The sequence below is a fragment of the Linderina pennispora genome (genome assembly GCF_002104995.1).
Source record: "Linderina pennispora strain ATCC 12442 chromosome Unknown DL89scaffold_146, whole genome shotgun sequence".
Taxonomy (NCBI): domain Eukaryota; kingdom Fungi; phylum Kickxellomycota; class Kickxellomycetes; order Kickxellales; family Kickxellaceae; genus Linderina; species Linderina pennispora.
Genome location: NW_024468394.1, coordinates 1 through 25,997, shown reverse-complemented (window position 1 = coordinate 25,997; position 25,997 = coordinate 1). Strand labels below are relative to the sequence as shown.

The 25,997-nt window shown below is 54.0% G+C and overlaps 3 protein-coding genes and 1 non-coding gene across 4 annotated transcripts; 2 read left to right on the top strand and 2 right to left on the bottom strand.

Moving 5' to 3' along the window:
* Positions 1-14: 14 nt before the first annotated feature.
* Positions 15-1,852, bottom strand: DL89DRAFT_327268 (uncharacterized protein; the record flags this gene model as incomplete). Its single annotated transcript, XM_040891547.1, has 8 exons — positions 1,554-1,852; positions 1,441-1,521; positions 1,091-1,342; positions 1,038-1,053; positions 864-1,003; positions 450-813; positions 269-414; positions 15-171 (listed from the first exon to the last, which is right to left on the bottom strand). Coding segments are annotated over exons 1-8 (1,356 nt in total), but the record flags the coding sequence as incomplete, so codon positions are not given.
* A 1,763-nt stretch (positions 1,853-3,615) lies between these two features.
* On the top strand, positions 3,616-4,101 carry DL89DRAFT_276729 (uncharacterized protein; the record flags this gene model as incomplete). Its single annotated transcript, XM_040889396.1, has 3 exons — positions 3,616-3,798; positions 3,828-3,894; positions 3,923-4,101. 3 exons carry the CDS (start codon positions 3,616-3,618, stop codon positions 4,099-4,101), a joined length of 429 nt encoding a protein of 142 aa, XP_040739088.1.
* Positions 4,102-12,427: 8,326 nt separating this feature from the next.
* Positions 12,428-12,499, bottom strand: DL89DRAFT_t229. The gene has a single exon. It is a non-coding gene; the product is annotated as a tRNA-Thr (tRNA).
* Positions 12,500-22,484: 9,985 nt separating this feature from the next.
* Positions 22,485-23,680, top strand: DL89DRAFT_327255 (short-chain dehydrogenase/reductase SDR; the record flags this gene model as incomplete). The annotated part of the gene is made up of 3 exons (XM_040891546.1): positions 22,485-22,754; positions 22,813-23,118; positions 23,167-23,680. 3 exons carry the CDS (start codon positions 22,485-22,487, stop codon positions 23,269-23,271), a joined length of 681 nt encoding a protein of 226 aa, XP_040739087.1. The 3' UTR covers positions 23,272-23,680.
* Positions 23,681-25,997: the final 2,317 nt, after the last annotated feature.

Genomic DNA, 25,997 nt, shown 5'->3' with positions numbered 1-25,997 from the left:
CATTCGTTGATCACGCGTTCACTATCGCTGCGCAGCTGGATCCGCCGGTACTGGTTCGATACTGTGATCCGGTACGGAAACAGCGGATTGCGGCCGGTCTTTTTGCGGAATTTGATGTCAAACTGCGAGTCTGCAAACAGCACGTCGGTCGGGTAGGGATCGGAGATGTGGCTGCAGAAGGCAATGTATGAATCACGCACAATCACCCATTGCGCGTCCACCGCCGCAAGTCACGCGGGGTGCACCACTGGCCAGTCGTGTGCTCGACTCGCCTGTCCAGTTGCCCTCCTTGCCCTTCCATCCGACATCCTTGACAATCGACACGGCGCTGAGCTCCAGGAACGTGCAGATCTCGTACGCAGGCCGCATGTTCATCGCGCGCAGCACCTTGATCAGATAGTTCTCGAGCGCCTGCTTGCGGTCACCGTGGCCTGATTCATGCGGTTGACGCGCTGGTGGCCCGGCGTAAACGACTTGGCCTTTTCGATGGCATACGAGAACTGCTGCGGGAACGTCGGCAGCTTGTGGACGCGGCCCTGGAACTTGCGCAGCGTCAGCATGGTGTGCAGGGTGATGAAGTCCTGGAGGCGTCTGTAGATCACCCATTTGATGTCACCGTACTGGAGCTCGATGCGGACAACAAAGTGGTGCTGGTCTTCAGAGTCGAAGGTGGTGCCAGAGACCGTGACTGCAAGCGAAATCGCATCGAAGATGACTGGCGGGGCGCGGTGGCCGTGCTCATCGCGCATAAAGTAAAACATGGGCACGAACAGCGCGTCCTGCAGGAACGGGAACATGCCATTCGGGAACGAGCTCTTCATCTTCTGCTGGGGTTTGCGCGTCATCACCGAGGCCTTGAGAACAGCCGCTTGAACTTGTGCCGGAGCTCCTCCATGCGCTTATTTTTGTTTGTCTTCTCTTCGTCCTCCTCGCCCCCCGTCGCGCTAGATGAGGACGATGCCGACGACGGTGCCGACGATGAGCGGTGCAGACCCTCGCTGTCCTGGTGCAGGAATCGTGTGAATTTGCCCATCGACCGCTGCGCTCTTGTTCCTGTGAATTGCCTTCGCCGTGGTGATTGTGAAAGTACCGCAGAAACGTCGGGTGCTCCTCATCGTCATCGGGCGGCGGCTTCATGACCTTTTCTGGCGGCTGCGAGAGCTCCTGTGGATCGGGCGGAATGTCGTAGTGGGTGTTCAGCTGCGTGGTCGAGCCAATGTGGCTGTTGGCGTACTGAATAGCCGAGCCGGTTGACGACGCGCCGGTGTCTGACCGCCCGCGGTTATCGACCCCGCCACGTGGGAATCCGCCTAGAGCCAAGGCATCGCCAGCATCATCAGACCTAATATTAAAGTGTTAGTATGCGTTCGCGAACCTGCGCATATGGACACGTGGGATGCGCATGAATGGTGGGAGGGGGCGAAAGATGGATAGGCTTACTCGTCAACATACTGAACGTCTTCGTGCAGAAGCGTGTCTTCGCCGATGCCCGGCACCCGCGACTCGGTGCCGCCGTCGGCGCTGGGCTGTGCGTGTGTTCGGCCGGGTGCGACTCGGACCGCTGCGACATGTTGCGGAACAGCTTGTCCCAGCCGCTCTGGCTCCGCTGGTGCGCATACGACATCCGGTTTGCTGTCTTCTGTGCTGCTGTCCGATGGTGCCCGCACGCGGCGTCGTGCTGTTGGTGCCGTGCTCGCTTATTGCATGCTGCACCGCTGCTGTTCCGTTGTTGGCGTGGAATTTCTTGCTGCATCTAGCGAATGCCGCGGTGGCTCGTCAGGTATGAACACCATTGGCAACAAGCAAAAATGACGAAAAGAATAAAGCGAAAGTGCCAGGGGCGAAAAAGAAAAAAGAAGAGGGAGGAGACCGGCCTAGCAGTCCCTTGTCCGCCACTATTTGAAGGTGCTGAAGCGCGCTTGGTGTCAGACTGTCGCCGTGGCGCACAAAAGGAGAAAAATACCGATCAGTGGTCGGAAAAAAGTTGGTGCTATGTTCCCTGTAGTCCAAGCGCCCCTTTGGGCAAATGAGAAGCGCCGCTTGGACCGATTCCTTGCCAGCGGTCCACAGAGTGTAACAACGAATCCCTTGGCATGAATCCCCGTTGACTTCCCTAGAGCCAGGGGCTGCCCTTTCCCAATGCAAACAACCGGCTGCGGTAGGAAATGGCCAGAGGATCTACATGCTGCCCAGTAGCAATGCGACCTCGAGGGGCCACGTGAAAATCAGATGATTGGTGCTGCTGGGCCGAGCACTTTTTCTTGTTGACGCTTCTATTTTTTTGTGCGATACTGTGCTTTTGCCCTTTGGCCCCATTTTACCTCTTCGTTTTGCAGCTTTTACACAGTTTTTTTCTACCTGCTACTCTTACTATTTTCTCCTGAACAGGTATGACAACAGCGCGCACAGCCGCTATTGGAAGACACAGGATTGCACAGACTTTGGCGCATTCTAATCAGCTGCATTTCAACTCTGTAGAAGGGAGCCCCCACTTTGTTTTTCTAATTGCAGAGCCACGGGCCAAAACACCGGGGGATTGGGCTTTTATATCTCTGGAGTAGCACCCGCACCAGCAAACCTATATTTCTGTACTATACACACACAACCGCAAGCAGGCGGAGACACACATGGCATCGGTGATCAAGGCGATACTGGACTGGCTCCGGAGCCTATTTTGGAAGGAGGAGATGGAGCTAACGCTGGTCGGGCTGCAGAACTCTGGCAAAACAACACTAGTAAATGTAATCGCATCGGGGCAGTTTACAGAGGACATGATTCCGACGGTGGGCTTCAACATGCGCAAGGTGACCAAGGGCAACGTGACGATGAAGCTGTGGGATATCGGCGGCCAGCCGCGGTTCCGGAGCATGTGGGAGCGATACTGCCGCGGGGTGAACGCGATAGTGTTTGTTATCGATGCGGCAGATCATGCCAAGCTGGACCAGGCGCGGGCGGAGCTGTGGAGTCTGCTGGAGAAGCCGCAGCTGGCAAATATCCCGGTGCTGGTGCTGGGCAACAAGAACGATTTGGAGGAGGCGCTGAGCGTGGAGCAGCTGATTGAGGCAATGAACCTCCAGGCAATCAATACGCGGGAGGTCGCGTGCTACTCGATTTCAGCCAAGAACCAGGTCAACATCGACATCACCCTGAAATGGCTCATTGGCCATTCGTCGTCGGCATCGGCATCGTAATGATGCTTCCCCCGTTTCGCTTCTTTTTTTTCCCTGTTGCATAACCCAGCCCCCTTCTCCCTTGCTCGGTCGCTGCTGGAGGGGAGGAGGAGGTCGCAGAACCCAATCTGCGTCGCTTTGCTTTTTTTCCCCTCCCTTTTCTCTTTCTCAATTCTTCTCTCTGCTTCACAAAGGTGCTAATAAACCAATGGCATTTGCAAACCCCAAATACCCCTCTTGACAGCCGTGCTGGCGACATGCTCGGCTTGAGTGGCAGCGGTAATGGTGCCAATGTAGATCAAGGGGAATTGCGTGCCATGTGGTCTTTGAGCGTGCTATGTGATGATGCCAGCGGGGTTATAAATAGCCAGCGCGCGTGGCGGAGAAACAGCCCATCTCTCCTTCAGCTTTCCCGCATCCTTATTCCAGCACCTCTCCTTTCAAGATGAAGCAGCTCAGCGGATCCTGCCACTGCGGTGCCATCGCGTTCACCTTTTCGACCCATGCGCCAGCGCCCTTTATGCGCTGCTACTGCTCCATCTGCCGCAAGACGTCTGGCGGCGGCGGCTACACAGTCAACATGCTTGGGCAGTACGCAACGCTCAAAGTCACCAAGGGCAAGGACCTAGTGAAAGCTACCGGGCTGTCAAAGACAAGACGGCTCCAAAGGACCAGCAGGTGCTGTGCCAGGACCGGTTCTTTTGCCCCACATGTGCCTCTATTTGTATGCATATGACGAGCAGTGGCCAGAGTGGTTCTACCGTATGCGTCGTGCATCGATACGGAGCTGCCAAAGCCCGAGCGCGCCACCCACATCATGATGGGCAGTGCAGCCAAGTGGGCCGTACCTGAAGACGGCGAGAGGTACGACGAGTATCCGCCATACTCGCTGGAGGAGTGGCATAAAACCCACGGCTACTATGTTGACTAACATGCTGTTGAAAATCAAAATACTAGCCGGAAAGCGAATTTTGAAAATAAACAAAAAGTTTTTCTTGGTGGTCTTTACGCCTGCTGTTTTGGCGGTCTGCTGGACTTTCTCCCTTCTCTTCCCCACTTTTTCAATCTTCCAAATACTCGTTTTTATTTTCTTCTTTCTCATTTCCCATATATATTTTTTCCACCTTCATTGCATTTCCATACTACCACCTAATATTATGAACACTGAGGATCCAGCCGTGCTAGCCAGTCCCCCGCGCCGCACACGCACGCGCACTGCGCTCGGTCTGTTTCCGCCCACAGACGCCCCCCAACGCAACGCGTCGCTCAGTAGTATGGAGCCGGCCACAGAGCCCACGCCGCGGCTCAAGCGCACCTCATCATCGTCGATCCGACGGCAGACGATGGAGGAGACGCTGCGGTCGATCAGCCGGCAGTACGGGCGGCGGCGGCGCCTAAACTCGACGGAAGCAAGCGCACCGACCAGCGCAGCCAGCTCGGTGACGGGCAAGTCGCGTGGGCCAGACACCAAACGACGCGGCGACTCGCGCGCGCTATTCGCAGCAACCGCCCAGCCCTCTGTGCAGGACGGGCTGGTGGCCGACGACATTCAATGTGCCGCGATCCTCGGGCTCGTCGATGTTGGCGCACCAGATGATCCTGAGCGCACACAAGCTGGCGCAGGAGCCGGAGAAGGTGCGGCCGCGGGCGTCGATGCCGGTGATTAACGGGGCACGGCGGGCACCGCAGCGCACGCGGTCGCATGTGTCGCGCGCGGCGGCAGGACGAGCTGTCGGATGCGCTGACGATGAAGAGCGTGGAGATTCGAGGGGGCAGGATTGTCTTGGACGATCCAAGCAGTTCCGAGAGCGAGGGAGAGCCGCCCAAGACCGCGTTCAGGCGGCGTGTGGAGTCGGTGGGGTCGACGGCCAGCGAGTATATTGCCGCGCTGGGCGAGGAAGAGTGGGAGGAAGGGATGCGCAGGCGGTGGTATGCGCGCCGGTGTCTTGGGCTGCGCCAGCCGTTTGATTCTCTGCACCGGCTGGCCAAGGCCGAGCACACTTCGGCCAACCCTTCCCGCTGCTGAGCGATTTGAGAAGGGTACTGGGCGAGGCAAGGTGAATTGGACGGCCGAGCCGTCGATGTATTGCTGTGCTCTGAATCAATTGTGGTCTTGCGCGGCCGGTCCCGAGGACGAGACGCCGCAGGAGCTGAGGGCTGTGGATTTCAGTGACGAGCTGGTGGTGCGTGTGGACGACAATGACGAGACGCTGGTGCATGTGTCTGACGACGAGCAGTCGATGGTGCTTAGATTTCCCTCTGGGGGCGCCTGTGGGTGGAGCAGGCGCTACAGGCACGCACGCGCCTGGAGATACTCCTGCAAGACCTGCGGCTCGACGAGGAGGACTACGTGGAGCGGCCACCGGTTCCACTGCTGGCACGTGGGCGTAGCTCGATTGCGGGCTCGGTGGCCAACGCCGAAAGCGTGACGGCTCTGGGCTCGCGGCTCCGCAAGCGCCAGGCGCAGGGCGGTGTTTTGTGGGTGCCAGACCACGAGACGTCGGTCTGCATGGTCTGCCGCAAGACTGCGTTTTCGATGATGGTCCGGCGCCACCACTGCCGCGCATGCGGACTGGTCATTTGCTACCGCTGCTCGACGGTTGAGGACAAGCGCAGGCTGTGTGTGCGGTGCTCGGGCCGTCAGGGCGCGCTGGTGCCGAAGCCGTCGCCGTCGCTGCATACGCTGGGCAGAAGGGCGGCCGAGTATTTGCCCGCGGGCGACGTGGTCATGCAGATTGCTGCCCAGCGCGCCGCGGCGGTGGTCGATGGCTCGGGCGTCACTAGAGTCAAGCCGGACCGTCATGCGAGGCGGCCACTGTCGACGGTCCTGTTTACAAATGCCGATGTCGACGATGTCGATGATGGCACTGACTGTTACAAGTAGAGCTTTTTTATGACTACAACCTAATAAAACAAACGTCTTTAGGCTCGCTTGGAGAACAGCGCACTGAACGCGGCGAGGATGGTCCATTTGCGGTTCTCGGCCTCCTGGAACACAACCGACCGGTCCGAGTAGAAGATCTCATCAGACACCTCCTCGGGCTTGCGCGGCAGGCAGTGCATGAAATCCAGTCCTTGTTGGGCTTGCCCGCATCGACCAGCTGCTGTGTAACCTGATATCCGGCGAAATCCTGCAGTCTCTGTGCCTTCTCTGTCTCCTGGCCCATGCTGACCCACGTGTCGGTGACAATGATATCGGCGTTCTGGACTGCCTGTACCGGATCAGTAAAGTACGACACATTCGACTGCGCCTTGTCGGCATCTGACTTGGCCATCTGCTGCACCGACTCGGGATCGGGTACTTGGACGGCGTGCACACGTTCATGTTGATGCCGCATTTGGGGAACGCCGACAGCATCTCGTATACGATGTTGTTGGCGTCACCGACCCAGGCGACGTTGAGACCGCGAACCACGTCGAAGACCGTCTTGGCCTCGGGCTTGCGCTTGCCAAACACCTCCCAGATGGTCAGGAGGTCGGCCAGGATCTGCGTCGGATGGTTTCATCACACAGAGCATTGACAATGGGTGCCGACGAGTACTTTGCCAGGCCTGTGATCTCCGAGTGTGCGCCCACGCGGGCAAACAGCCCGTCGACCATGCTCGAGATGACGATTGCCGAGTCCCTCAGCGACTCGTTGACGCCCAGCTGGATGTCGTCCTTGCCGAGGAACATTGCGTGACCGCCGAGGTACGCGATCGAGGTCTCACTAGCTACGCGCGTGCGCGTGACCGCTTCGAGAACAGCAGCCCGATGGTTTGCCCTTCAGGGGCTCGTCAGGGTGGAAGGCCTGTCCGTGGTTCTTGGTCTTGTCCTTGAAGTCGGCAGCTGACTCGACCAGGCCGCGATCTGCTCCGGCGTGTAGTCTGCTAACGAGATCATGTCGCGCGGCAGCGTCGAGAGTGCAGTGTGTGGAGTGCGCGCACCGACGACCCGTTGGTGGCCATAGGAATTACAGACGAGGCAAGCGGGGCATGGGTGTGAATAACGGCTTGAAGGCGGAAAGTTTGGTAAACATCTGGAGTGAAGAGGTCTTTGCAATGGGGAAAGAGTATCAGTGGAGTGGGCTTTATATAAGCGCGTGTTTCTGATTCACTGGGCGTTCTAGGCTCGCTTGTCTTGCTGATAACGGAAGCGCCGACGATTCGGGAAGTTGGGTGAAGATGTGTCTGGGACAGAGATAGAGGGAATCCTAATCTCGGTCCAGTATCGAACCTTTTAAAGGTCCATTTCCGTCGCTGTTGATCTACTTGGTCAGTGAGTCACAACGCACCTGCCACTGTTCCCAGCCAGCATAAATGAGTCTAGCTATGTCATCACATTCCGGCAGGCTAGCCCGGTGGAGCCAGTAGGCAGTGATCGCCCCTCCCCTCGCTTGCATTCTGAGGCCGCCCAGCCAGCCCATCGTCACACTGGTCATCTATTGAGAATCCATATTTGCAAGACATGATGAGATGTATTCGGAAAATGAGCCATTTGCGTCTGTATAATCGCAGCCAACACACAAATAATGTATTTAGATCTCGTCGATCTCAAAGTCAAAGTCGACATCATCGTCCTCGGCCTCGAATGCCTCGGTTTCGTTGATCTTGGCGTTCTCTGGCAGCTCGCCGTACTGCTTCAGAGCACGAGCCTCATCGGCCGAGTACTTCATGATAACATCGGCCTTGTCGTCCTGGAAGTCGCGCAGCGAGATCAGCACAATGTCACCCTGGTTGATCCACACCTTCTTGCGCATCTTTCCGCGGATGTGTGCAAGACGCTTGGTGCCATCGAATCCCAGAGCCTCAACACGCCCGCTTCCGAGCATCTTGACGACCTGCGCGTACTCCTGGCCCTCCTCCCGGAACACCAGCTCGCGCTTCTCGTTCTCTGTGTCGTTCTTTCCGCGACGACGGTTCTTTCCTCCCTACACACTCTGCTTTGTTAGAATCTCTGAATTGGGGCTGCCCAATTTACAGCTCATCTGGCCCAGCTCCCAGGCTCCTCTGCGCTGCCGCCTCCGTACCTTGCCCTTATTTTTCGGCATGCCGGCTTTTTGCTATTTGCTTGCAAAAATGTGTATTTTTCAAGAATGAAAAGTAGAGAAGAGAAATCTGCCTACGCTCTGCAATTCGCAAAAATTTTCGTCTCTGCGGCCACGATGTTGAGGCGAGCCGCGGGGAGCATGAATGGCGAGCCGATCATATCAGGTCACGTGATAAGCCACTAGGTGCAGCTCAGGCCAGAGACCGTTTCAATACGGCTAGCCTGCGGATCGTGGGGCACAGCCCGTGTCTGGGCCTGCTAGAAGCAGCGACACCTGCTGCTTTTGCTGCTGCTGCAGGCTGTCATGCAGACATGTATAGCACAGTGCGAGGAGGCTTGTACATGTGTGTTACGCATATTATATTGGTTTTTTTTGGTGATGTTCTAGAATAATCCGCGAGAAGCACTGGTATTAAGCACCACCGACAATGATGTTGTTGATGGGAATGTGGATGAGCTTGGCAAAGTAGCCGATGAAGCCCATGACAAGGAAGCCCATGAGCACAGCGCGCACGATCTTTGCGTACTCCTTCTGGTCAGGCTTGCTGCAGCGGCGGAGCAGCCACGATGCCTCCTTGACGAACTGCTTGGGCGCCTCCTGGATGACGTTGGCCGTCGGAGTCTGCGTCTCCTGCTTCTGCATTGTTAAAAGAAAAAAGTATAAAATTCAATAGAGATGGGAATGAGAAGAGATGCGGGGCGGAGCGCGTAACGGCTAGCTGAGGGCTATTCGGCGAAAATGAGAGCGACCAGCTCCTGGAGCGACCAATTAAATCACGCGACGTGCGCGGCCCGGGCCATTGATCTGGCAAAGCGTGTGCCCGTGATCACAGCTGATCCTTGCTGGGCCAAGCGGGCACTTTTACCAGCCGAAGCATGCCCAGATAGTGACAACATAAAAGTAACATTGGTGATCGCTTTTGGCATGTAGAGCATTGTATATAGGAAACACCACTGAAATAGCTAGGGACTGATTAGTTCTCGGCAGTGGCCTCGGCCAAACGCTGCGCGCGCTTCTCCAGCAGGTGTGTCCGGCGCTTCTCGATCAGCTGCTTCTCGTACTGCTTGAACGAGTAGTATTTGTAGCCGATAAGCGCGCCGGCGGACACATACACAGCGTAGCTGATGCGCGGCTTCAGCACGGCACGGCCCTGCAGGCCCATAGCGTACATGCCGGTTCCGAGACCGACAGTGGCACCGACAAACATCGACAGAATAGGGGCCATTTTAGCTGTGTGTGGTGTTGATTCGTGACGGGTGAATTGAACAGATAAAATGCTCAAAAGAAGAACGGAAGCTGAATTGAAAGTGAAAAAGTAAAAAAGCGAAAAATGCGCCAAATTTGAATTTGTGTGGGTCCAGAGCCGCTGGCAACAGATGGCCTGCGGTATCTTTTGCTCCGGTGATTGGGCAATCTCGATTTTTATCTTTTAAAGCATTGATGATTTGTCACGCCGAGCTCAGGACCACTTTTGCTTCCTCTGCTTCCCTCTCGCTCATTTCTGCTACTCGAACTCGGCACACCCCCTTCAACAGCTGCATAAATGAACGCTCTTCTACGGACACGGACACAGCTCAGACGCATAGGCTGCTTGGCAGCCCGGGCGCGGCCACAGCAACCAGCAGTCACAGTACCAGCTCTGCGATACAACTCGACGGCAACCAAATACAGCCTGCCCAAACTCAACGCCAAAGAGACAGCCGCGCTCGCAGACAAAATTGCATCGTACGGACAACCACCGACAGAGGCCGCCGAGCCCAAGCCAACAGGCGTGGGCAGCGAGATTACACTAACAGACAGCGCCATCAAGCGGCTGCTGTACTTGTCAGAAAAGCGCAACAAGATGCAGTACCTGCGGCTACGGGTCGACTCGGGCGGCTGCTATGGGTTCTCGTACATGCTGGATATGACCGAGACCCCCGAAGAGAACGACATAGTGTTTGATCGCAAGGGCGCAAAGATGGTCGTGGACGACGTGTCGCTGCCGCTGGTCCAGGGGGCGACCATCGACTGGCAGGACCGGCTTATCGGCCAGGCTTTTATTGTGGTGGCCAACCCGCAGTCGAGTGGAGGGTGTGGCTGCGGCTCGTCATTTGAGATCAAGCTGGACTGAAGACGCACACGAGTTGTCCCCCAGTCGGCAGTTCTCGGAACACAACGCCCCTCCCCCAAGCATGTGCGCTCTTTACTTTAGCGTAAGCAATGTCTTACAAATTCACTTTTGGACTATAAAATCTTATATATTTACTGTTGCTTATTAAATACGCGGGTATTTTCAGACTGGGTTCTGGCAGAGAGCCGGGTTCAGCACGGTTCCAGAAGCCGTTCCTGGCGATGGATATCTGCTTGCGGCTGCACGGTTGACGTTTTCTGCAAAAGCATTCCCTTTATGCACTCCCGGTGCGCCATGCATCCAATGACTGACTTTTTGTGGCTGTTTCCTGGCCGGCCCCGTGTCGGTGAGACCTCGCTACAAATCAATGCACAGCCGGGATTGGTGGTCAAATAGATGGGCGCGGACGATAACGGAGACACTTCGTGGCCTAGATGGCCAGCACGTCTCGCCCCGCGTGCTATTATCTCGATACCGTTCCCCATTCCCCAAAAATAACATCCGTGCATGCATTCCCGGTGACGACACTAGTCGAATGCAGGGTATATTAGCAACCGCAGCAGGACCATCGGGGTTTCTTGTCCATACACCACAACCCACCAACAAATATTCCTTTTAAACCATGCTCTATACCCTTAGCACTATTAAACACTCGCCCGCAACTGCCTCGCTCGCCTATGGCATCCAGCGTCGCGCCTTTGGCATCAAGACCACTCTGCGTGTACAAGAGTACATCTCCAAAGCGCTGAAGTCTGAGCACCAGAACAAAACCCGTGCCTCCTCCACCTCAGCTACTGCTGGTGCCGTCGAGAACACCGTCAAGGACACTGCTCCGGTGAAACTTGCAAAGAAGGCCATGGAGAAGAAGCCTGAGCCGCGCACCGCCATGGTCTTCTCTGCGATGCCTGACGAGCTGCGCGTCCCAGTCGACCCGAAACCCATGCGGCCCGAAATCATGGACCACAAGTGGAACTCGAACGAGCTTGAGTCCCTCGATGTCGGCACTACCAAGCACCGCATTCCAGACCTGATCAGCGATAAAATGGCGCTGTGGTTTGTCAAAAACGCACGCAAGCCCACCGACATCTTCTTCCGCAACAAGTACCTGCACCGCTCGGTCATGCTCGAGGTCGTCGCTGCTGTACCTGGCATGGTTGGTGCCTTGATTCGCCACATCAAGTCGCTGCAGGGCATGCGGCACGACGGTGGGTGGATTGGTCATCTGCTGCATGAAGCCGAGAACGAGCGCATGCACCTGATGACATGGATGGAGGTCGGCAAGCCTGTGCTCTGGGAGCGCGCCTTGATTGCCACGGTCCAGACCGGCTTCTTTGCGGCCTTCTCTCTGCTCTACATGGTCAGCCCCCGCACTGCGCACCGCGTCGTGGGATATCTGGAGGAGGAGGCCGTCACCTCGTACACGCACTTTATCAACGAAATTGATGCGGGCCGGATCGAGAACGTGCAGGCGCCCGAGATCGCCATTGCGTACTGGAACCTGAGGCCCGATGCCAGGCTGCGCGATGTGGTCCTGGCTGTGCGCGCTGATGAGGCCCTGCACAGAGACACGAACCACCACTTCAGCGACCGCATCCTTGCCAAGCGCGAGAGCCTGTTTGACGACTTTGACCAGCCGCATATCAAAAACTAGATTAGACATTGTACAATTTTTAGACTGACTCTGTTTTGTGTGTATTTCACATTGGAAATTCGCTTATTTGTCCAAATACTGTTCTAGTGGTGCCAATACGGAATATGGTGTCTCTAAATGCAGAAACAATACGAGAAATTCACATGCAACCTGTAGATAGCCAACCATCTCATACCATATACGAAAATGACCCGAGTCCCTGGCAATTGCCAAAATATGAAAGCCCGAAATGTTCAGCAACATATCTGTACGCTTCGTCTTAACGCCTACCAATAAATTGCTCACACCTGCTACTCAGTACACCTACATCAATCCAAGGGCAGCAACGCTGTTGGTTACTTTCCTTCTTTAAACAAACTCTACATTCCAATTCTTGCCAAAAACTCAGAACGCAACACAGTATAAAAGTGTTGAAAATAAAAAATGATTTACAAACCGCATAGCTAAAACTGGAACAAAAAGAGTGCCCTCACTGAGAATTGAACTCAGGACCTTCTGTTTACGAGACAGACGCTCTGCCGCTGAGCCATAAGGGCTGATCCGCTTCCTAGATCAATCGCTGACTTTGGGATTTGTAGAACTCTAGACCTGGTTTAGCAAATAATATCCTTTGCCGAGATAAACCCGCTTCAGCACGGACCGCACCCTTTGGTAGTAGCCCTTTGGTAGCAGCCCTTTGGAACCATGCGCAAGCTATATCAAGGGCTACTGTCTTTATATTTCCTGTCATATGAGCGATTTTGGTGTCGGCCCTGTGTACGACCACACTTCGGATTCCGGCAATAGATCATGATTTATGAAATGTCATGATACCAGGTCTAGACTGTACGTGGTCCCAATTTAATCAGCTGCGTGAATATGGACAGTACCCAATTAGTATGTCAAGAGCTAAAGTGCCCGCAAGTTCCCAGAGTTCAAAAACTGCCTCTGCATATCGGCAGAGGTAAAACTGTTCCATTACATGACTAGGGCTAGAGTCAGTGTCAAGAGACACTGGTTTCACTTGATGAGTAGCATATGGTAGCTTGTGCTAACATGCTGGAGCGGCTCTTGACCCCCAGGATCTTGCTGGAGTTTTGCTGCCTGGGTTACTCTTCAGATGTAGCCCATGTTCACTAGAGTGCTCCGGCTGGACCTATGTACATGCCTGTCATGATGTGGAGACGTTGCAGCTCTTTTAAATGTGAGTTTGATATGTAGTATCACTCGAAATAAGCGCATGACATTCGCTACTAGTTTATTGGGGGTATCGTGGCAAAACTTTCTTTGCCACACCTATCGCTATTTAGTGATAAGACCATCATCCTGAGTGATATGCTGATGCTCCGCATTCAGAAAAATATTCCAGCGCTAATCTATATTCGCTTTACTAATATCTTTATCTTTATCTTTATCTTTACCTACCTTTATATAAGATTTTATAGTCCAAAAAGTGTCCGACCGTCCGCTAGAAATTATTTAATTGGTTAAAAAAACTCTTAAGCTTCAACACGAGTTTGGGTGGGTTGCTCTGTAAACTCCTTGATCTTGTGCGGCATCTGACCTCATCAGTGAAACCAGGGTGACGAGTTGTTATTGTAGTGGTCATAGGTCTCCACTAGATATCTCCATTGGTTCAGCGCAAGAGCTGCTCTCATTGTCAGTTGGCCCGATAACTTCCATGATGTCATCATGGTGGTCATCACCGGCTGCGCAACACTCTTAGGATATTTATTTATGAGCACCTATTGAATAAGGCCATATAGCTCTTCTAGCAGTCATGCAATATTTGTGGGTTTATTTTACAAATTAATTTGTCTTATGAACATGTGTAAGCAGTAGTATTTGGGCCACAATGGATCCAGTCTGTATAGACTGATTCAAGAGACTGTATCAATGCTAAGGGCCCCAAGAACCATGCAAGCCAGATCATTATTAATAAAAAGTTCTTAATGCTATGCATACGCAATACAGCAAAACTGAACAGCATCATTTCTCTTCTTACTTGCCTATTGAACTTCTCAAATGGATATTACCCGCAGCACTACTGTCATAAAGACATCACTTGGTGGTATTGGCTTCCGTGATTCTATGTTGCCCCGCCTAGAGCAATTTGTACACAGCGTTAATACCATCAAAGAGCATACATACATGCTTGCACGATGGATACTACTCCATCAGCTAGCTGACGGGGATGCTTTTGACCCAGCAACATTTGTGAAAAAGGGTTTTTTTCGTTTTATTTATTTATTCATTTATCGCAACCTGAAGGCGAAGACTGTCATATCTGCCAAGGATTTCGTCAACCGGAAGGACAAGTCAGAACTGTCGAGCGCAGATTTCGGTGATGTAGTTAGATACCATATTTATGATTATCTATTGCATAATGGCGATATTGAGCTACATGGCGTGCGTGAAATGAATCAAGTAGCAACATACGTGGATACCGAGCTGATGACAGCATACAAGAACAACATTGTGTTGCACTATGGCATCTGCCTACAGCAGATTCTGGCCAAATTGATTGATATTCGCAGCCGCAAAAACACACTGCACAGTACAATGGGCAATGTGTCCAAGGCTGAGTTCAATAACGCATGTCAAGTGTGTATTTATACACCTGCACAGAAGCTCCGCCAGGCAGTTGCCTCTAGGCACCCTGATCTCAGTGTGCTCACCCCACCGATGCTTGGCATCATAGGCATTAAGGACTGGTGCCAGTTTGCTGTAGATTGCAAGTACAGATTCGCTAAAGACAGCCGATACTATGATGCCAAGGTAAATCCACTTGAGCATCAGCGTGCATACATTCGCCTATGCCAGCTTATCGAGAATGAGCAGCTTGGCAAGTCTCCTCCCCAATGCTTGCCTCTGCGGACATCATGGATCCCAGGCCATGTGCGTTTGGACAAGCAAATAATCAAGCAGGTGTTTATTTCGAAAACACGTGAGGAGGTTACCAAGATCAACGCAGCAAAGAGGGCAGCAACAGAGGCAAGGAAAGCAGCAGAAAGGGGTTGAAAAGTTGGCCAAGAAGGCTGCACGCGAAGCAGCGAAGATGCCATCGGATGCAACAGAGGCTACTGCAGCAACTGCAGCAGTAGCAGCTGATTCACTTGCTGCTGCATCGGCGGCAGCAGCAGACACTGTTGCAGCACTTAACAGTGCATATGCACCAGCACCCCCAGTCTGTGCACACGACCCGGTCCAAGGGATCACACAACCTGTGTGGGATGTGTGGGGCCGGGTCGCAGATCTAACATCAAAGCCATTTAAGGCGCATGGTGATAGAAAATTCCACGGAATGGCAACAACAGATGGTGTAACGATATGCATTTTGTTGCAAGACAAGATATCCAAGGCTGATGGTGCAGTAGATGCTGATGGTGCAGGAGGCGATGCTGCGGGAGGCGATGCTGCAGGAGGCAATTCTGTGGGAGGCGATGCTACAGGCGATGCTGTGGGAGGCGATGCTACAGGCGATGCTACAGGTGATGTTGCAGGAGGTGATGCTGTGGGAGGCAATACTATAGCTGACTGTCGCTATATCCACCAGATCCCACAGCCAGAGCTGCAGAATCTGAAAGGCCGCTGTGTATTCATCGATCCAGGTCGGGGCGATTTGCTATACATGATGCACGAAAATAGCAGCAATGGGAAAGAGGGTGAGAGAATGCTCTACCGCTACACACGGCAGCAGCACAATAAGGAGCTCAAGCTGCGCCACTATGACAGGATTCGTCGGGCTACAAAGGATCAAGTCCCAGAAGATGCTGTCCGCAGAGCAGAGGCAGAGCTTTCCAAGCACTGCTGCCGGACCCTTAGCCCAGCAAAATTCCGTGCCTACGTTGCTGCCCGTGCATCTGTGCGGTGTGTCCTAGCACCGTTTTATGCCAGCACGATGACAGCGCGAAGGTTACCAGAGCAGCAGCTCACTAAGTCAAACAAGCAGCACCAGAGGCGCTGGAAGGCCCATCCGGGTGTCGGGACCAGTCCCAGGGTGTACCCGCTTCACCGCAAGCTGCGCCTTGATTCATTCATGAACCAGGCCCGTGCAGACCACAGGCTTGCCGCAAAACTCCGGAGCAAGTTCGGTCCAGATCCAGTGCTGATCATGGGCAATTGGAGTGCGCCAATGGCCCGACACCATGCGCCGATTCGTGGCAAGGGATGGCGCGACAAGTTCAAGCACCATGGCTTTGAAGTCTATCTGATCGACGAATTCCGGACATCGTCGATGTGCCCGTTCTGCTGCGAAAAGTCACTGCAGACATTCCGGCATGTTCCCAACCCGCGGCCCTACCAGAGATCGAAGAACCCAACTGTGAAGTGCCATGGCCTTCTCCGCTGTACAAGCGAGTCATGTAAGCGGGCCATGGCACAATACAGGCGGGCCTATTCGTCTCGGCTCTTGAACCGCGATCTCGCAGCAGTTCTAAACTTCAGACTCATTTTCCAGTCACTCTGTGATTCAGGCGATATTCCTGAACGCTTCTGTCGCCCTACGGCCATTGCTGCCGATGCTTCTGGCACCACCCCTGCAACAAAGAACCCGCACAAGAGGCGTGGACCAGCTGCAGGTGATTCTGCTGCCAGCAGCAGCGAACCAGCCCTGAAACGTCTGCGCTGAGCAGGCAATCAAGATGGGAGATGTCCATAATCGACATTGCACCAACAGCCATCCGACACGTTCAAATGACCGGTTCGCCGTGATGCCCTTATCGACGTGTCAACCCATGCTGACTAGCAGCCGAGCTCGCATCGCGAGCAGATATTTCTAGTATCTATTAGCAAACTTCATTGAAACTGTGGTTTGTTGAAGAGCGTACCCACAAACGATTATCCGTAACAATTGAGTACATAGTCTGAGTCATAAAAACAGAGTATTTCCATATACTGTTGCTTTATTCTCCTACCACATTAAGCTAATATGATCGACAGAGCATCAGTGGCTGACGCAATTAAGCGGCGATACGGTGTGCAGCTGAATCCAAGCTGGCTGACTCACTGTTTGCACCACATCAACAATGACATGGCGGGCACCAGCAATCTGCATATCGAGGCACAGATCCGACTAGTTGTTGAACAACTGCTGAACTCCGAGATCGGTGAGTCCTGCCAGGCCACACTTTCTGCTGATTTGCAAGCCAGGCAGTTCCTAAACCCGCCAGGCGCATTTTTGCAGATTCAAGAAATCATGGACATTGGCGTGAGCAAGTTCGCCATGCTCGAGGCTGTGCGCGCCAAAGAGGACTATGAGGTGCGTGGGATGCGGCCGAGCTATCTGCCGCCCTTGGACGAGGACGAAGAAGTCAATACAGGCGAAGCAGCGGAGCCCGTGGAACCAGTGGATCAGGAGCCTAAGATCCCGCGCGGAATGCTGAAGCTTATGCTGACAGATGGCAGGACGAGGTTTTCGGCCGTGGAAATGGCCAAGATAGAGCAGCTACATGTGGAGTTGCCAATTGGGACCAAGGTGATGGTTTCGGGCGGAAAGCTTATGCCACTTGGGGTATTTCAGCTGGAACCAGGGTGTGTTAAGGTATTGGGAGGCGCGCCGCCGCAGTACGCACAGTTTACGCTAAAACAGCGGCTGGAGAAGATTCTGCATCCAGAAGGACAGAGATAGAGGACAGTAAAAATGCTTGCTCATATACTATCATTTTGGAAATCACCACGATTTGCTTAATATGTGCCTATCACAAAGTGTCAGGAACCAGCAGTATCGTGTCTATGCAGAAACGGTAGTTTGCTGTATTTTAAATAAGCTAACGTATGTCCTGGTCTCTTTCATTCACAAAGCTGTATTAACATCAAAAAATAACTAATTTTTTGTACATGACATATCATCTTTTGTTGGTCTACGCAGGCGACACCTTGTTTTTCTTCCTAAAGGACTTTACGCGGTTGCCCAGCGACTTGTGCTTAATCAGCAGACACAGCAAAAAGGCAACGCCGACAAACGGCGCATTGGCCGCATAGGTGGCCTTCAGGGACTTTGCGTACGCCTCGCGAATCGCCACTTTCACGTCTTCCGGCAGCCCACTCTTCCACGCCAACGATCCATTATCCAGCGCTGAGCGCACAGTGTCTGCATGCATGGGAAACTCCAGGGCAATTTTGCCCAGATGCTTGACCAGCTGGTTGTTCAACACAGCGCCATTAATCGCAATACCGACGATCTGGCCGATGTTCCGCAAGAACAGTGCCAGGGTTGCCGCCATGCCGGCGTCCTTGGGCAGGCAGGTGGCCTGAATGGCAATCATCAATGGCATCAGACCCATGCCGGAGAACACGCCGAATGCGCCCATTAATACCAGCACTACAGCGATTGACGTCGACGAAGTTATCAGGCTGAACAGCCCCGAGACTATGGTCATGCCAGCCAAACCGGTCCAGATGAATGGGCGGTAGGTGTTGAACCGTGCAATGATCTGGCCCATGACCAGGCCGGTGGCCAGCATGCCTACCAGGTAGGGCAGGATGTAGACACCGGCGATTGTGCTGCTGGTGCCGCGCACCACTGTGAAATAGATGGGCATGTAGAAGGTGGTGAAGATTATGCCGATGCCCAGGAAGAACTGGGCCACCAGAATCGGCAGCGTGCTGTGGCTGGTGAACAAACGTAGGTGGATGATTGGCTCCTTGGCCACCCAGCGCTCAACACATACAAAGCCCACTAGGAGCAGCGGGCCGAGCACCAGTGTGGTGATGACTGCGGGCGATTTCCACGAATAGTCCTTCCCGCCCCAGTTCAGCCCCAGGATCAGCAGTACCAGGGCAGCCAGCAGCAACAGAGCTCCTGGCAGGTCCACGCGCTTAAGCTTGTCACGCACAGTGCCCTGGGCTGGCGCAGTGCGCACCGACAGAATTGAGACTACCAGAATTAGGGCGCAGATTGGAATGTTCAGATAGAAGCACCAGCGCCACAGCCAGTGGTCGGTGATTGCCCCGCCCATCAGTGGGCCGGCTGCCACCGCTGCGGTACTGGCCAGATTGGTGAAGCTCATGTAGATGCCGCGCTCGCGCAGCGGCAGAACGTCGATAATGATCACCTGCACCATCGTCACCAATCCGCAGCCACCCATTCCGGCCAGCGCCCGCCCGGCTATCAGCATCGTGACTGACGAGGCGGCGCCGCACACTGCCGAGCCCGCACAGAACACTAGCAGCGCTGCCACCAACACCGGCAGCCGGCCAAAGATCTCTGACACCTTGGACACGATTGGCTGCAGCGAGGTGAATGTCAAAATGTAGGCGGCCGAGATCCACGCTACCTGCGAGAGCCCGTCGAAGCTGTTGCTGATAGCCGGCAGCGCCGAGCCCAGGATGCTGGTGTCCAGGCCAGCCAGGAACGAGGCCAGCGAGAGTGACACCATGATGGCCACAAGGCGGGCCAGGGTTGGCTTGTGCGAGTCGTCTTCGACTGCCTCGGTGATGGTTGCTTTGAGACCCTTGGTGTCCACTTGGATATTATCAGTTATTGTTGACTGCGAGTCCTTGAATTCGACGGATTTTGCTGCCCGGACATAGCTGGGTTCTGCTGCAGTTGTGGTGGCCGAGGTATTGGGGATAGGCTCCGACATTGTGTAATAAATGGAACTGTAGAGGAGAGGTGAGGAGACGAAGATAAGAGCATTTAATGAAAAGTGAGCTCTGGTGGGCGCTGCACTGGCTTTTTGTATTAAATACACCGAGGGAGCATGGTCCTAGGATGGGCTTCACACAATAGGCAATTGGGCAATGCGGCAGGTTGGCAGTCTGCAGATTTCTCGGGTGAGGGAAGGGTCATTCCGCGCGTGATCTTATTTTGCATATAAGCGAACCGACCATTATGTCCCACTATTCAGACACATTACAATAGCCAAGATTGGCCAAGGGCTTTTGCATTCATAATTGCATTCACAATAGGCGAAAAGTGTAGAAAATAAAATCGATGTGCCCGTTTGGATGCAATAGAAGCCAAATAATCCTCACCGCTTTTTGCGGCCATGGGAGCTCTTTCGCTTCGCAATGCGGGTGGCCGCACCGCCATTGATTCTGTCGATCTGGCTCTGCGCAACATGCAAGACGCCGTCCCTGACCCTCCCGCCATCGAGCCTCGGACCACGCTCGCGCTTCCTCTGCTTCCCCTCCGAGGCCCTGCCCGTATGCAGGACCTCCAATTCGCGCTTCATTGAGTGATTCAGGATGCCGCGGTTCTTCGCGTCCTCGATGGACTTTTTGGCGCGCATTTTGCGGTTTTCGTCGACCATGAACCAGCGGTTGGCCGGCATCTTCTCTTTGGTCTTTTTCTTCATGCCCAGGCGCTCCAGCTTTTGCGCGTTGTATTTAAGCCGGTCCTTGCCGGACAGCTGCGATTCGTGCAGCTGCTCGATCATTACCTTGCCCTCCAACAGGGCCTTCAGCTCGCGGTCGTTGGCGCGGTCCTCGGCCTCTTGCTTCAGCTCCTTGGTGGATTTGGGGTTTGCCGCTGCGCTGGCGGAGGCGGTGAGCTTGGCGATCTTCGACGACATGAAGCTTTTGTACTCAAGCTTGCTGGCTGCTGGCTTGGGAGCCAGGCCACTGGCGTCGAAGACGACGACCTCAGGTGCCTTCTTCTTTTTGGGCGTTGTTGCTATCCTTGTCGGCGGCATTGCGGGCTGCTGTGAATTGAGACAAAGGTATTGAAGGGTGGGGGAGGAAGAAGAAAAAAAGTTCTTGATCTGGAAAAAAAATTACTATCCGCCTTGGGTCATTTCAAAGCAGTGGCGAGTTTCGTCATTTACAGTGACAAGCCTGCTTTCTGCTTGATAAAATTTTTTCCATACTCTTTTCTTATTTGGCACGAATGCAAGCACATTTGCTAGTACGCGGTCTCGGACACAGAGGCTTTGGTCTGCACACATACACCACCCGACTCCAGGCAGCACACAGGATGAATTTGGCTACTCGCAACTTGACGCACCGGCGCGGGTTCAGCTCGCAGAAGCCCAAGGAGACCAAGGCAGCCGATAAAGACGATGTGCCGCCGACATCCAACAAGCGCTCGCTGACATTTGCCATCGGCGGTGTGCTGACGCTTCTGGGCGTGGCTAGCTACACGTTCAGTCTGCGGCAATCGGAGCCTAGCACAGCTGTGTCAGCCCCCTCCGTGACTCTGCCACCGCAAGCCACAGAAACCTTGCAGTCGGTGGAGCGGAAGCGGGAGGCAGCTCGTCAGGAGCTGGACAAGCTGACGCGGGCAGAGCGGCGCGAGGCGGCGCGCAAGCTGGGGCTACTGACAGAGGAGGAGGTGGATGCAATCCTGCATGCGCAAGAGAAATCGTGGTGCGCTGGCGGGAAGGGCCAGCGTGTGCGTGTGGATACGAACCAGGTGGCATCGAATAGTCCGATTGAGGACTACTTGGCGTGGTCGGAGCTGGGCCCCGACCGCCTGATGTTTGGCGTCTTCGATGGCCACGCTGGGTACATGTGCGCTGAGCAGCTTGCGCAGCGCCTGGCGCCGATGCTGAACCGGTCGATAGCACTGGCGGCGGCGGAGTCGGACGATCAGGATGTCTCGGCGCTGGCCAGCACCGTGCGGCAGCTGCAGAAGGAGGCTGGGCGCGGCTGGGACCACACGGCGCTGGCGCTGACGGCGACCTTCATTAATATGGACCGGGAGCTGGTGCAGGATGCGCTGGCCGAGTTCCGCCGGTCGCAGGATTTGGCGCGCATCGACGCACTTCTAGGCCCGGCCGTGTCGGGCAGCTGTGGGCTGGTGGCCGTGGTGGACTCCAATGAGGTGGTGGTGGCCAATACTGGCGACAGCCGCGCACTGCTGGGCGTGCGTCTGGCCGACGGGCGGTGGCGGGCGGTGCGGCTGAGCGAGGACCAGACCGCCGACAATGCGCAGGAGCGGGCGCGGCTGTCGCGCGAGCACCCCGGGGAAGTGGTTTTGCAGAAGAACCGCGTGCTGGGCGGTCTGATGCCGACACGCGCGTTTGGCGACTCGCGGTACAAATGGGCATTGGAGACGCAGCAGGATTTGTTCCCGGTTCTGCATGCCCGCGGCCACCGCTATGCGACCACGCCGCCGGGCCTGACCACGCCCCCATATGTGACTGCGCGGCCGGTTATTGTGCGTCATAAGCTGGCGGAGACGGACCGTTTCATCGTCATTGCTTCGGATGGGCTGTATGACCAGCTGTCGGACGCTGAGGTCGTCGAGACCGTGGCCCAGTGGTATGAGGGGAAGAGCGCTCCAGACGACAACGCTGCTACGCATTTGATACGCACGGCTCTGTCGACCGACCGTCTGGGCCGTCGCGGCGACCATGTGATTCGCCGCCTGCTGGCCATTCCCCCGCCGCACTCGCGTCGCTTCCGCGACGACATTTCCGTTACCGTCGTGTCATTGAACCGCGACGAGTGATCTCCCCCTAGTCCGGGACCGGGAAATCTGAAACTGTGGGAAACTCAGGCCCTCATAAAAAAGATTTGTCATCGACTTTCTCTTTTCTCCTGGTTTCTTCATTTTATTCTATTTTTCCACTTCAATACTCTAATACCAGTACAATTATGTTTGATCGTCTGAAGGGTAAGACCGTCATGGTCACTGGCGCCAGCTCGGGCATTGGCGCCAGCTGCGCGCGCCTATTCGCCGAAGTCGGTTCGAACCTGATTCTGACTGCGCGTCGCACCGACCGTCTGGCTGCTTTGGCCGCAGAGATCCGCTCCAAGTACCCGCAAGTGCAAGTGTATACTGCCGAACTAGACGTGCGCAACCGTGCGGACGTCGACCGGGTTGTGTCTGAGCTCCCTGCAGAATTCTCTGCAATCGATGTGCTGGTGAACAACGCAGGATTGGCGCTGGGTACGGACCCGGTGGTCTCCGGTGACTGACGAGTCGATCGATACTGTCCTGGATACGAACGTCAAGGGTCTATTGTATGTAACGCGGGCGGTGGTGCGCGGGATGCGGGCGCGCGGCTCCGGCCATGTCATTATGATGGGGTCGATTGCCGGCCTGACTGCCTACCCGACCGGCAGCATTTACTGTGCATCCAAGTATGCTGTGCATGCGATTGCGCAGTCCTTGCGTGCCGAGACCCTGGATGTGCCGATCAAGGTCACTGAGATTAATCCGGGCATGGTGGAGACCGAGTTCTCGATTATCAGGAAAACTATGGCGATAAAGAGAAGGCTGACAAATGTCTACCGCCGGCATTGAGCCGATGGACCGGGGATGATGTGGGCCGAGGCCGTTGTGTTTGCGGCGTCGAGGCATCAGCGTTGCGTCGTGTCGGATGTCGTTCTGCTTGCTACTGGACAGTACTCGCCGACTGTTGCCCACCGCAAGGAGTAGAATGTCTTATTCGGATCTTAGAGTATACTAGAATTACCCCGCTCGCGATGCAAGCTCGGCTGCTAGTCAGCATGGGTTGACACGTAGATAAGAGTATCACGGCGAACCGGTCATTTGAACGTGTCGGATGGTTGTTGGTGCAATGTCGATCATGGACATCTCCCACCTTGGTGGCCTGCTCAGCGCAGACGCTTCAGCGCTGGCTCGCTGCTGCTGGCAACAGAATCGCCTGCTGCTGCTGCACGCCTCTTGCGCGGCCTCTTTGTTGCAGGGGTGGTGCCAGAAGCATTGGCAGCAATGGCCGTAGAGCGACAGAACCGTTCAGGAATACTGCCTGAATCACAGAGTGACTGGAAAATGAGCCTGAAGTTTAGAACTGCTGCGAGATCGCGGTTCAAGAGCCGAGACGAATAGGCCGCCTGTATTGTGCCATGGCCCGCTTACATGACTCGCTTGTACAGCGGAGAAGGCCATGGCACTTCACAGCTGGGTTCTTCGATCTCTGGTAGGGCCGCGGGTTGGGAACATGCCGGAATGTCTGCTGCAGTAGCTCTGTTTAATCGATGGCATCTTCGCTGCTTCGTGTGCAGCCTTCTTGGCCAATTTTTCGCCTTTTCTGCTGCTTTCCTTGCCTCTGTTGCTGCCCTCTTTGCTGCTTGATCTCTGTAACCTGCTCGCGTATTTTTCGAAATAAACACCTGCTTGATTATTGCTTGTCTAAGCGCACATGGCCTGGGATCCATGATGTCCGCAGAGGCAAGCATTGGGGGGAGACTTGCCAAGCTGCTCATTCTCGATAAGCTGGCATAGGCGAATATATGCACGCAGATGCTTAAGTGGATTTACCTTGGCATCATAGGCATTAAGGACTGGTGCCAGCTTGTTGTAGATTGCAAGCATCGGCGGTGGGTGAGCACACTGAGATCAGGGTGCCTAGAGGCAACTGCCTGGCGGAGCTTCTGTGCAGGCGTATAAATATACACTTGACATGCGTTATTGAACTCAGCCTTGGACACATTGCCCATTGTACTGTGTGTGTGTTTTGCGGCTGCGAATATCAATCAATTTGGCCAGAATCCGCTGTAGGCAAGTGCCACAGTGCAACACAATGTTGTTCTTGTATGCTGTCATCAGCTCGGTATCCACGTATGTTGCTACTTGATTCATTTCGCGCACGCCATGTAGCTCGATATCGCCATTATGCAATAGATATTCATAAATATGGTATCTAACTACATCACCGAAATCTGCACTCGACAGTTCTGACCTGTCCTTCCGGTTGACGAAATCCTCGGCAGATATGACAGTCTTCGCCTTCAGGTTGCGATAAATGAATAAATAAATTGAACGAAAGAATCCCTTTTTCACAAATGTTGCAGGGTCAAAAGCATCATCGTCAGCTAGTTGATGGAGTAATATTAATATGCGAAAATATAGTGGTATACAAGAATATATTTACTGGAAAACGTCCGGGGTTGTGAGCCAGGGACCGGAGACGAGTGGGCTACTTGGCCTTATTTATAGACCCACCTGGTGGCTGTGCTGCGACTCGCTTACTACCAGTACGACCTTTTCGGGTAGCATATGTACAGTGGATGTCGAAGCTGCTTCCCACGGCACATGTGTTTCTGTTTCGTAGACAAGATGTGCATTGTCCGAATGCAGATAAGTCTAGGATAATGGTAGATTTGATATTTATACATTTATTGATATCCTAAGCACAAAATCGTAGTGGTGCAGAGTGTTGATCAAGAGTGTTCTACCATAGTTGCATGGCTATTTTTGGCACAATGTGCAAAAATGAGAATCAAAACATCCGCGAAAAATCCACCATGGTTGGAGCAACAAGAGGGCTTTGCCTATATGCTCCTTGGTTCCACTATTTTCCTTATAACGCACTGTTTATTTTAACTATGGCCAAGAGCACGCTTACTCTTGATCACCGACTGGTGGCACGATACTTGACCGGATTCTTGGCTACCTTGTAGGCGACCTTCGGCTTTATTCCGACAGACCCTCGCCATATTCTGATTTCTATATGCTGTACGAAGATCACCAGACGGCTATTCGATACGCTCTTGTCTCTCGCCAATGGATGGAATACTTGGTGCCTTACATTCTACGCACAATCTACATCGTTACTCGTCTTTCTGATGAACCGCCTGCAGGCAAATTTAATCTCGTACACAGAGTGTTTCGTTTGCAAAAGCCTCGTAGACGTTGGATGTCTAACATAAGGGCCGTTGTTGGCATGGGTGGAGTTCGGCATGTGAAGCAACTATACATATACAACGGCGACGACGAGCTCTCTTCCTACTCTCAACACTCTTTTAGATGGAAATGGGTTTGGCGAAACATCATGGCCATCACTCAAAGAAGTCGTCTTTCATGGAGACCACACCTTTCACACAGAGCTGGGAGAGAAAGAGCACGCCAATCTGATACATTCCTACCTATCGGGTTAGCACCATCTCTTGCCACCATCTATGGAATATCTAACCCGGTTTTAAACGCGGTTGACAATAGGCTTTCCAACAAACGGCTATATCTGAACACAGAAACACACCGTCACTTGACCTCCACATATTTTCCACACCTGATAACACTGGATTTAGACGACACATATGGCATGCGCAACTATCACCTATTAACATTCTTTGCACCAACACTCAAAAACCTCACACTTCGTATCTGCTTGGGGTCGCTATTTACTTGGCAGCAGTTCC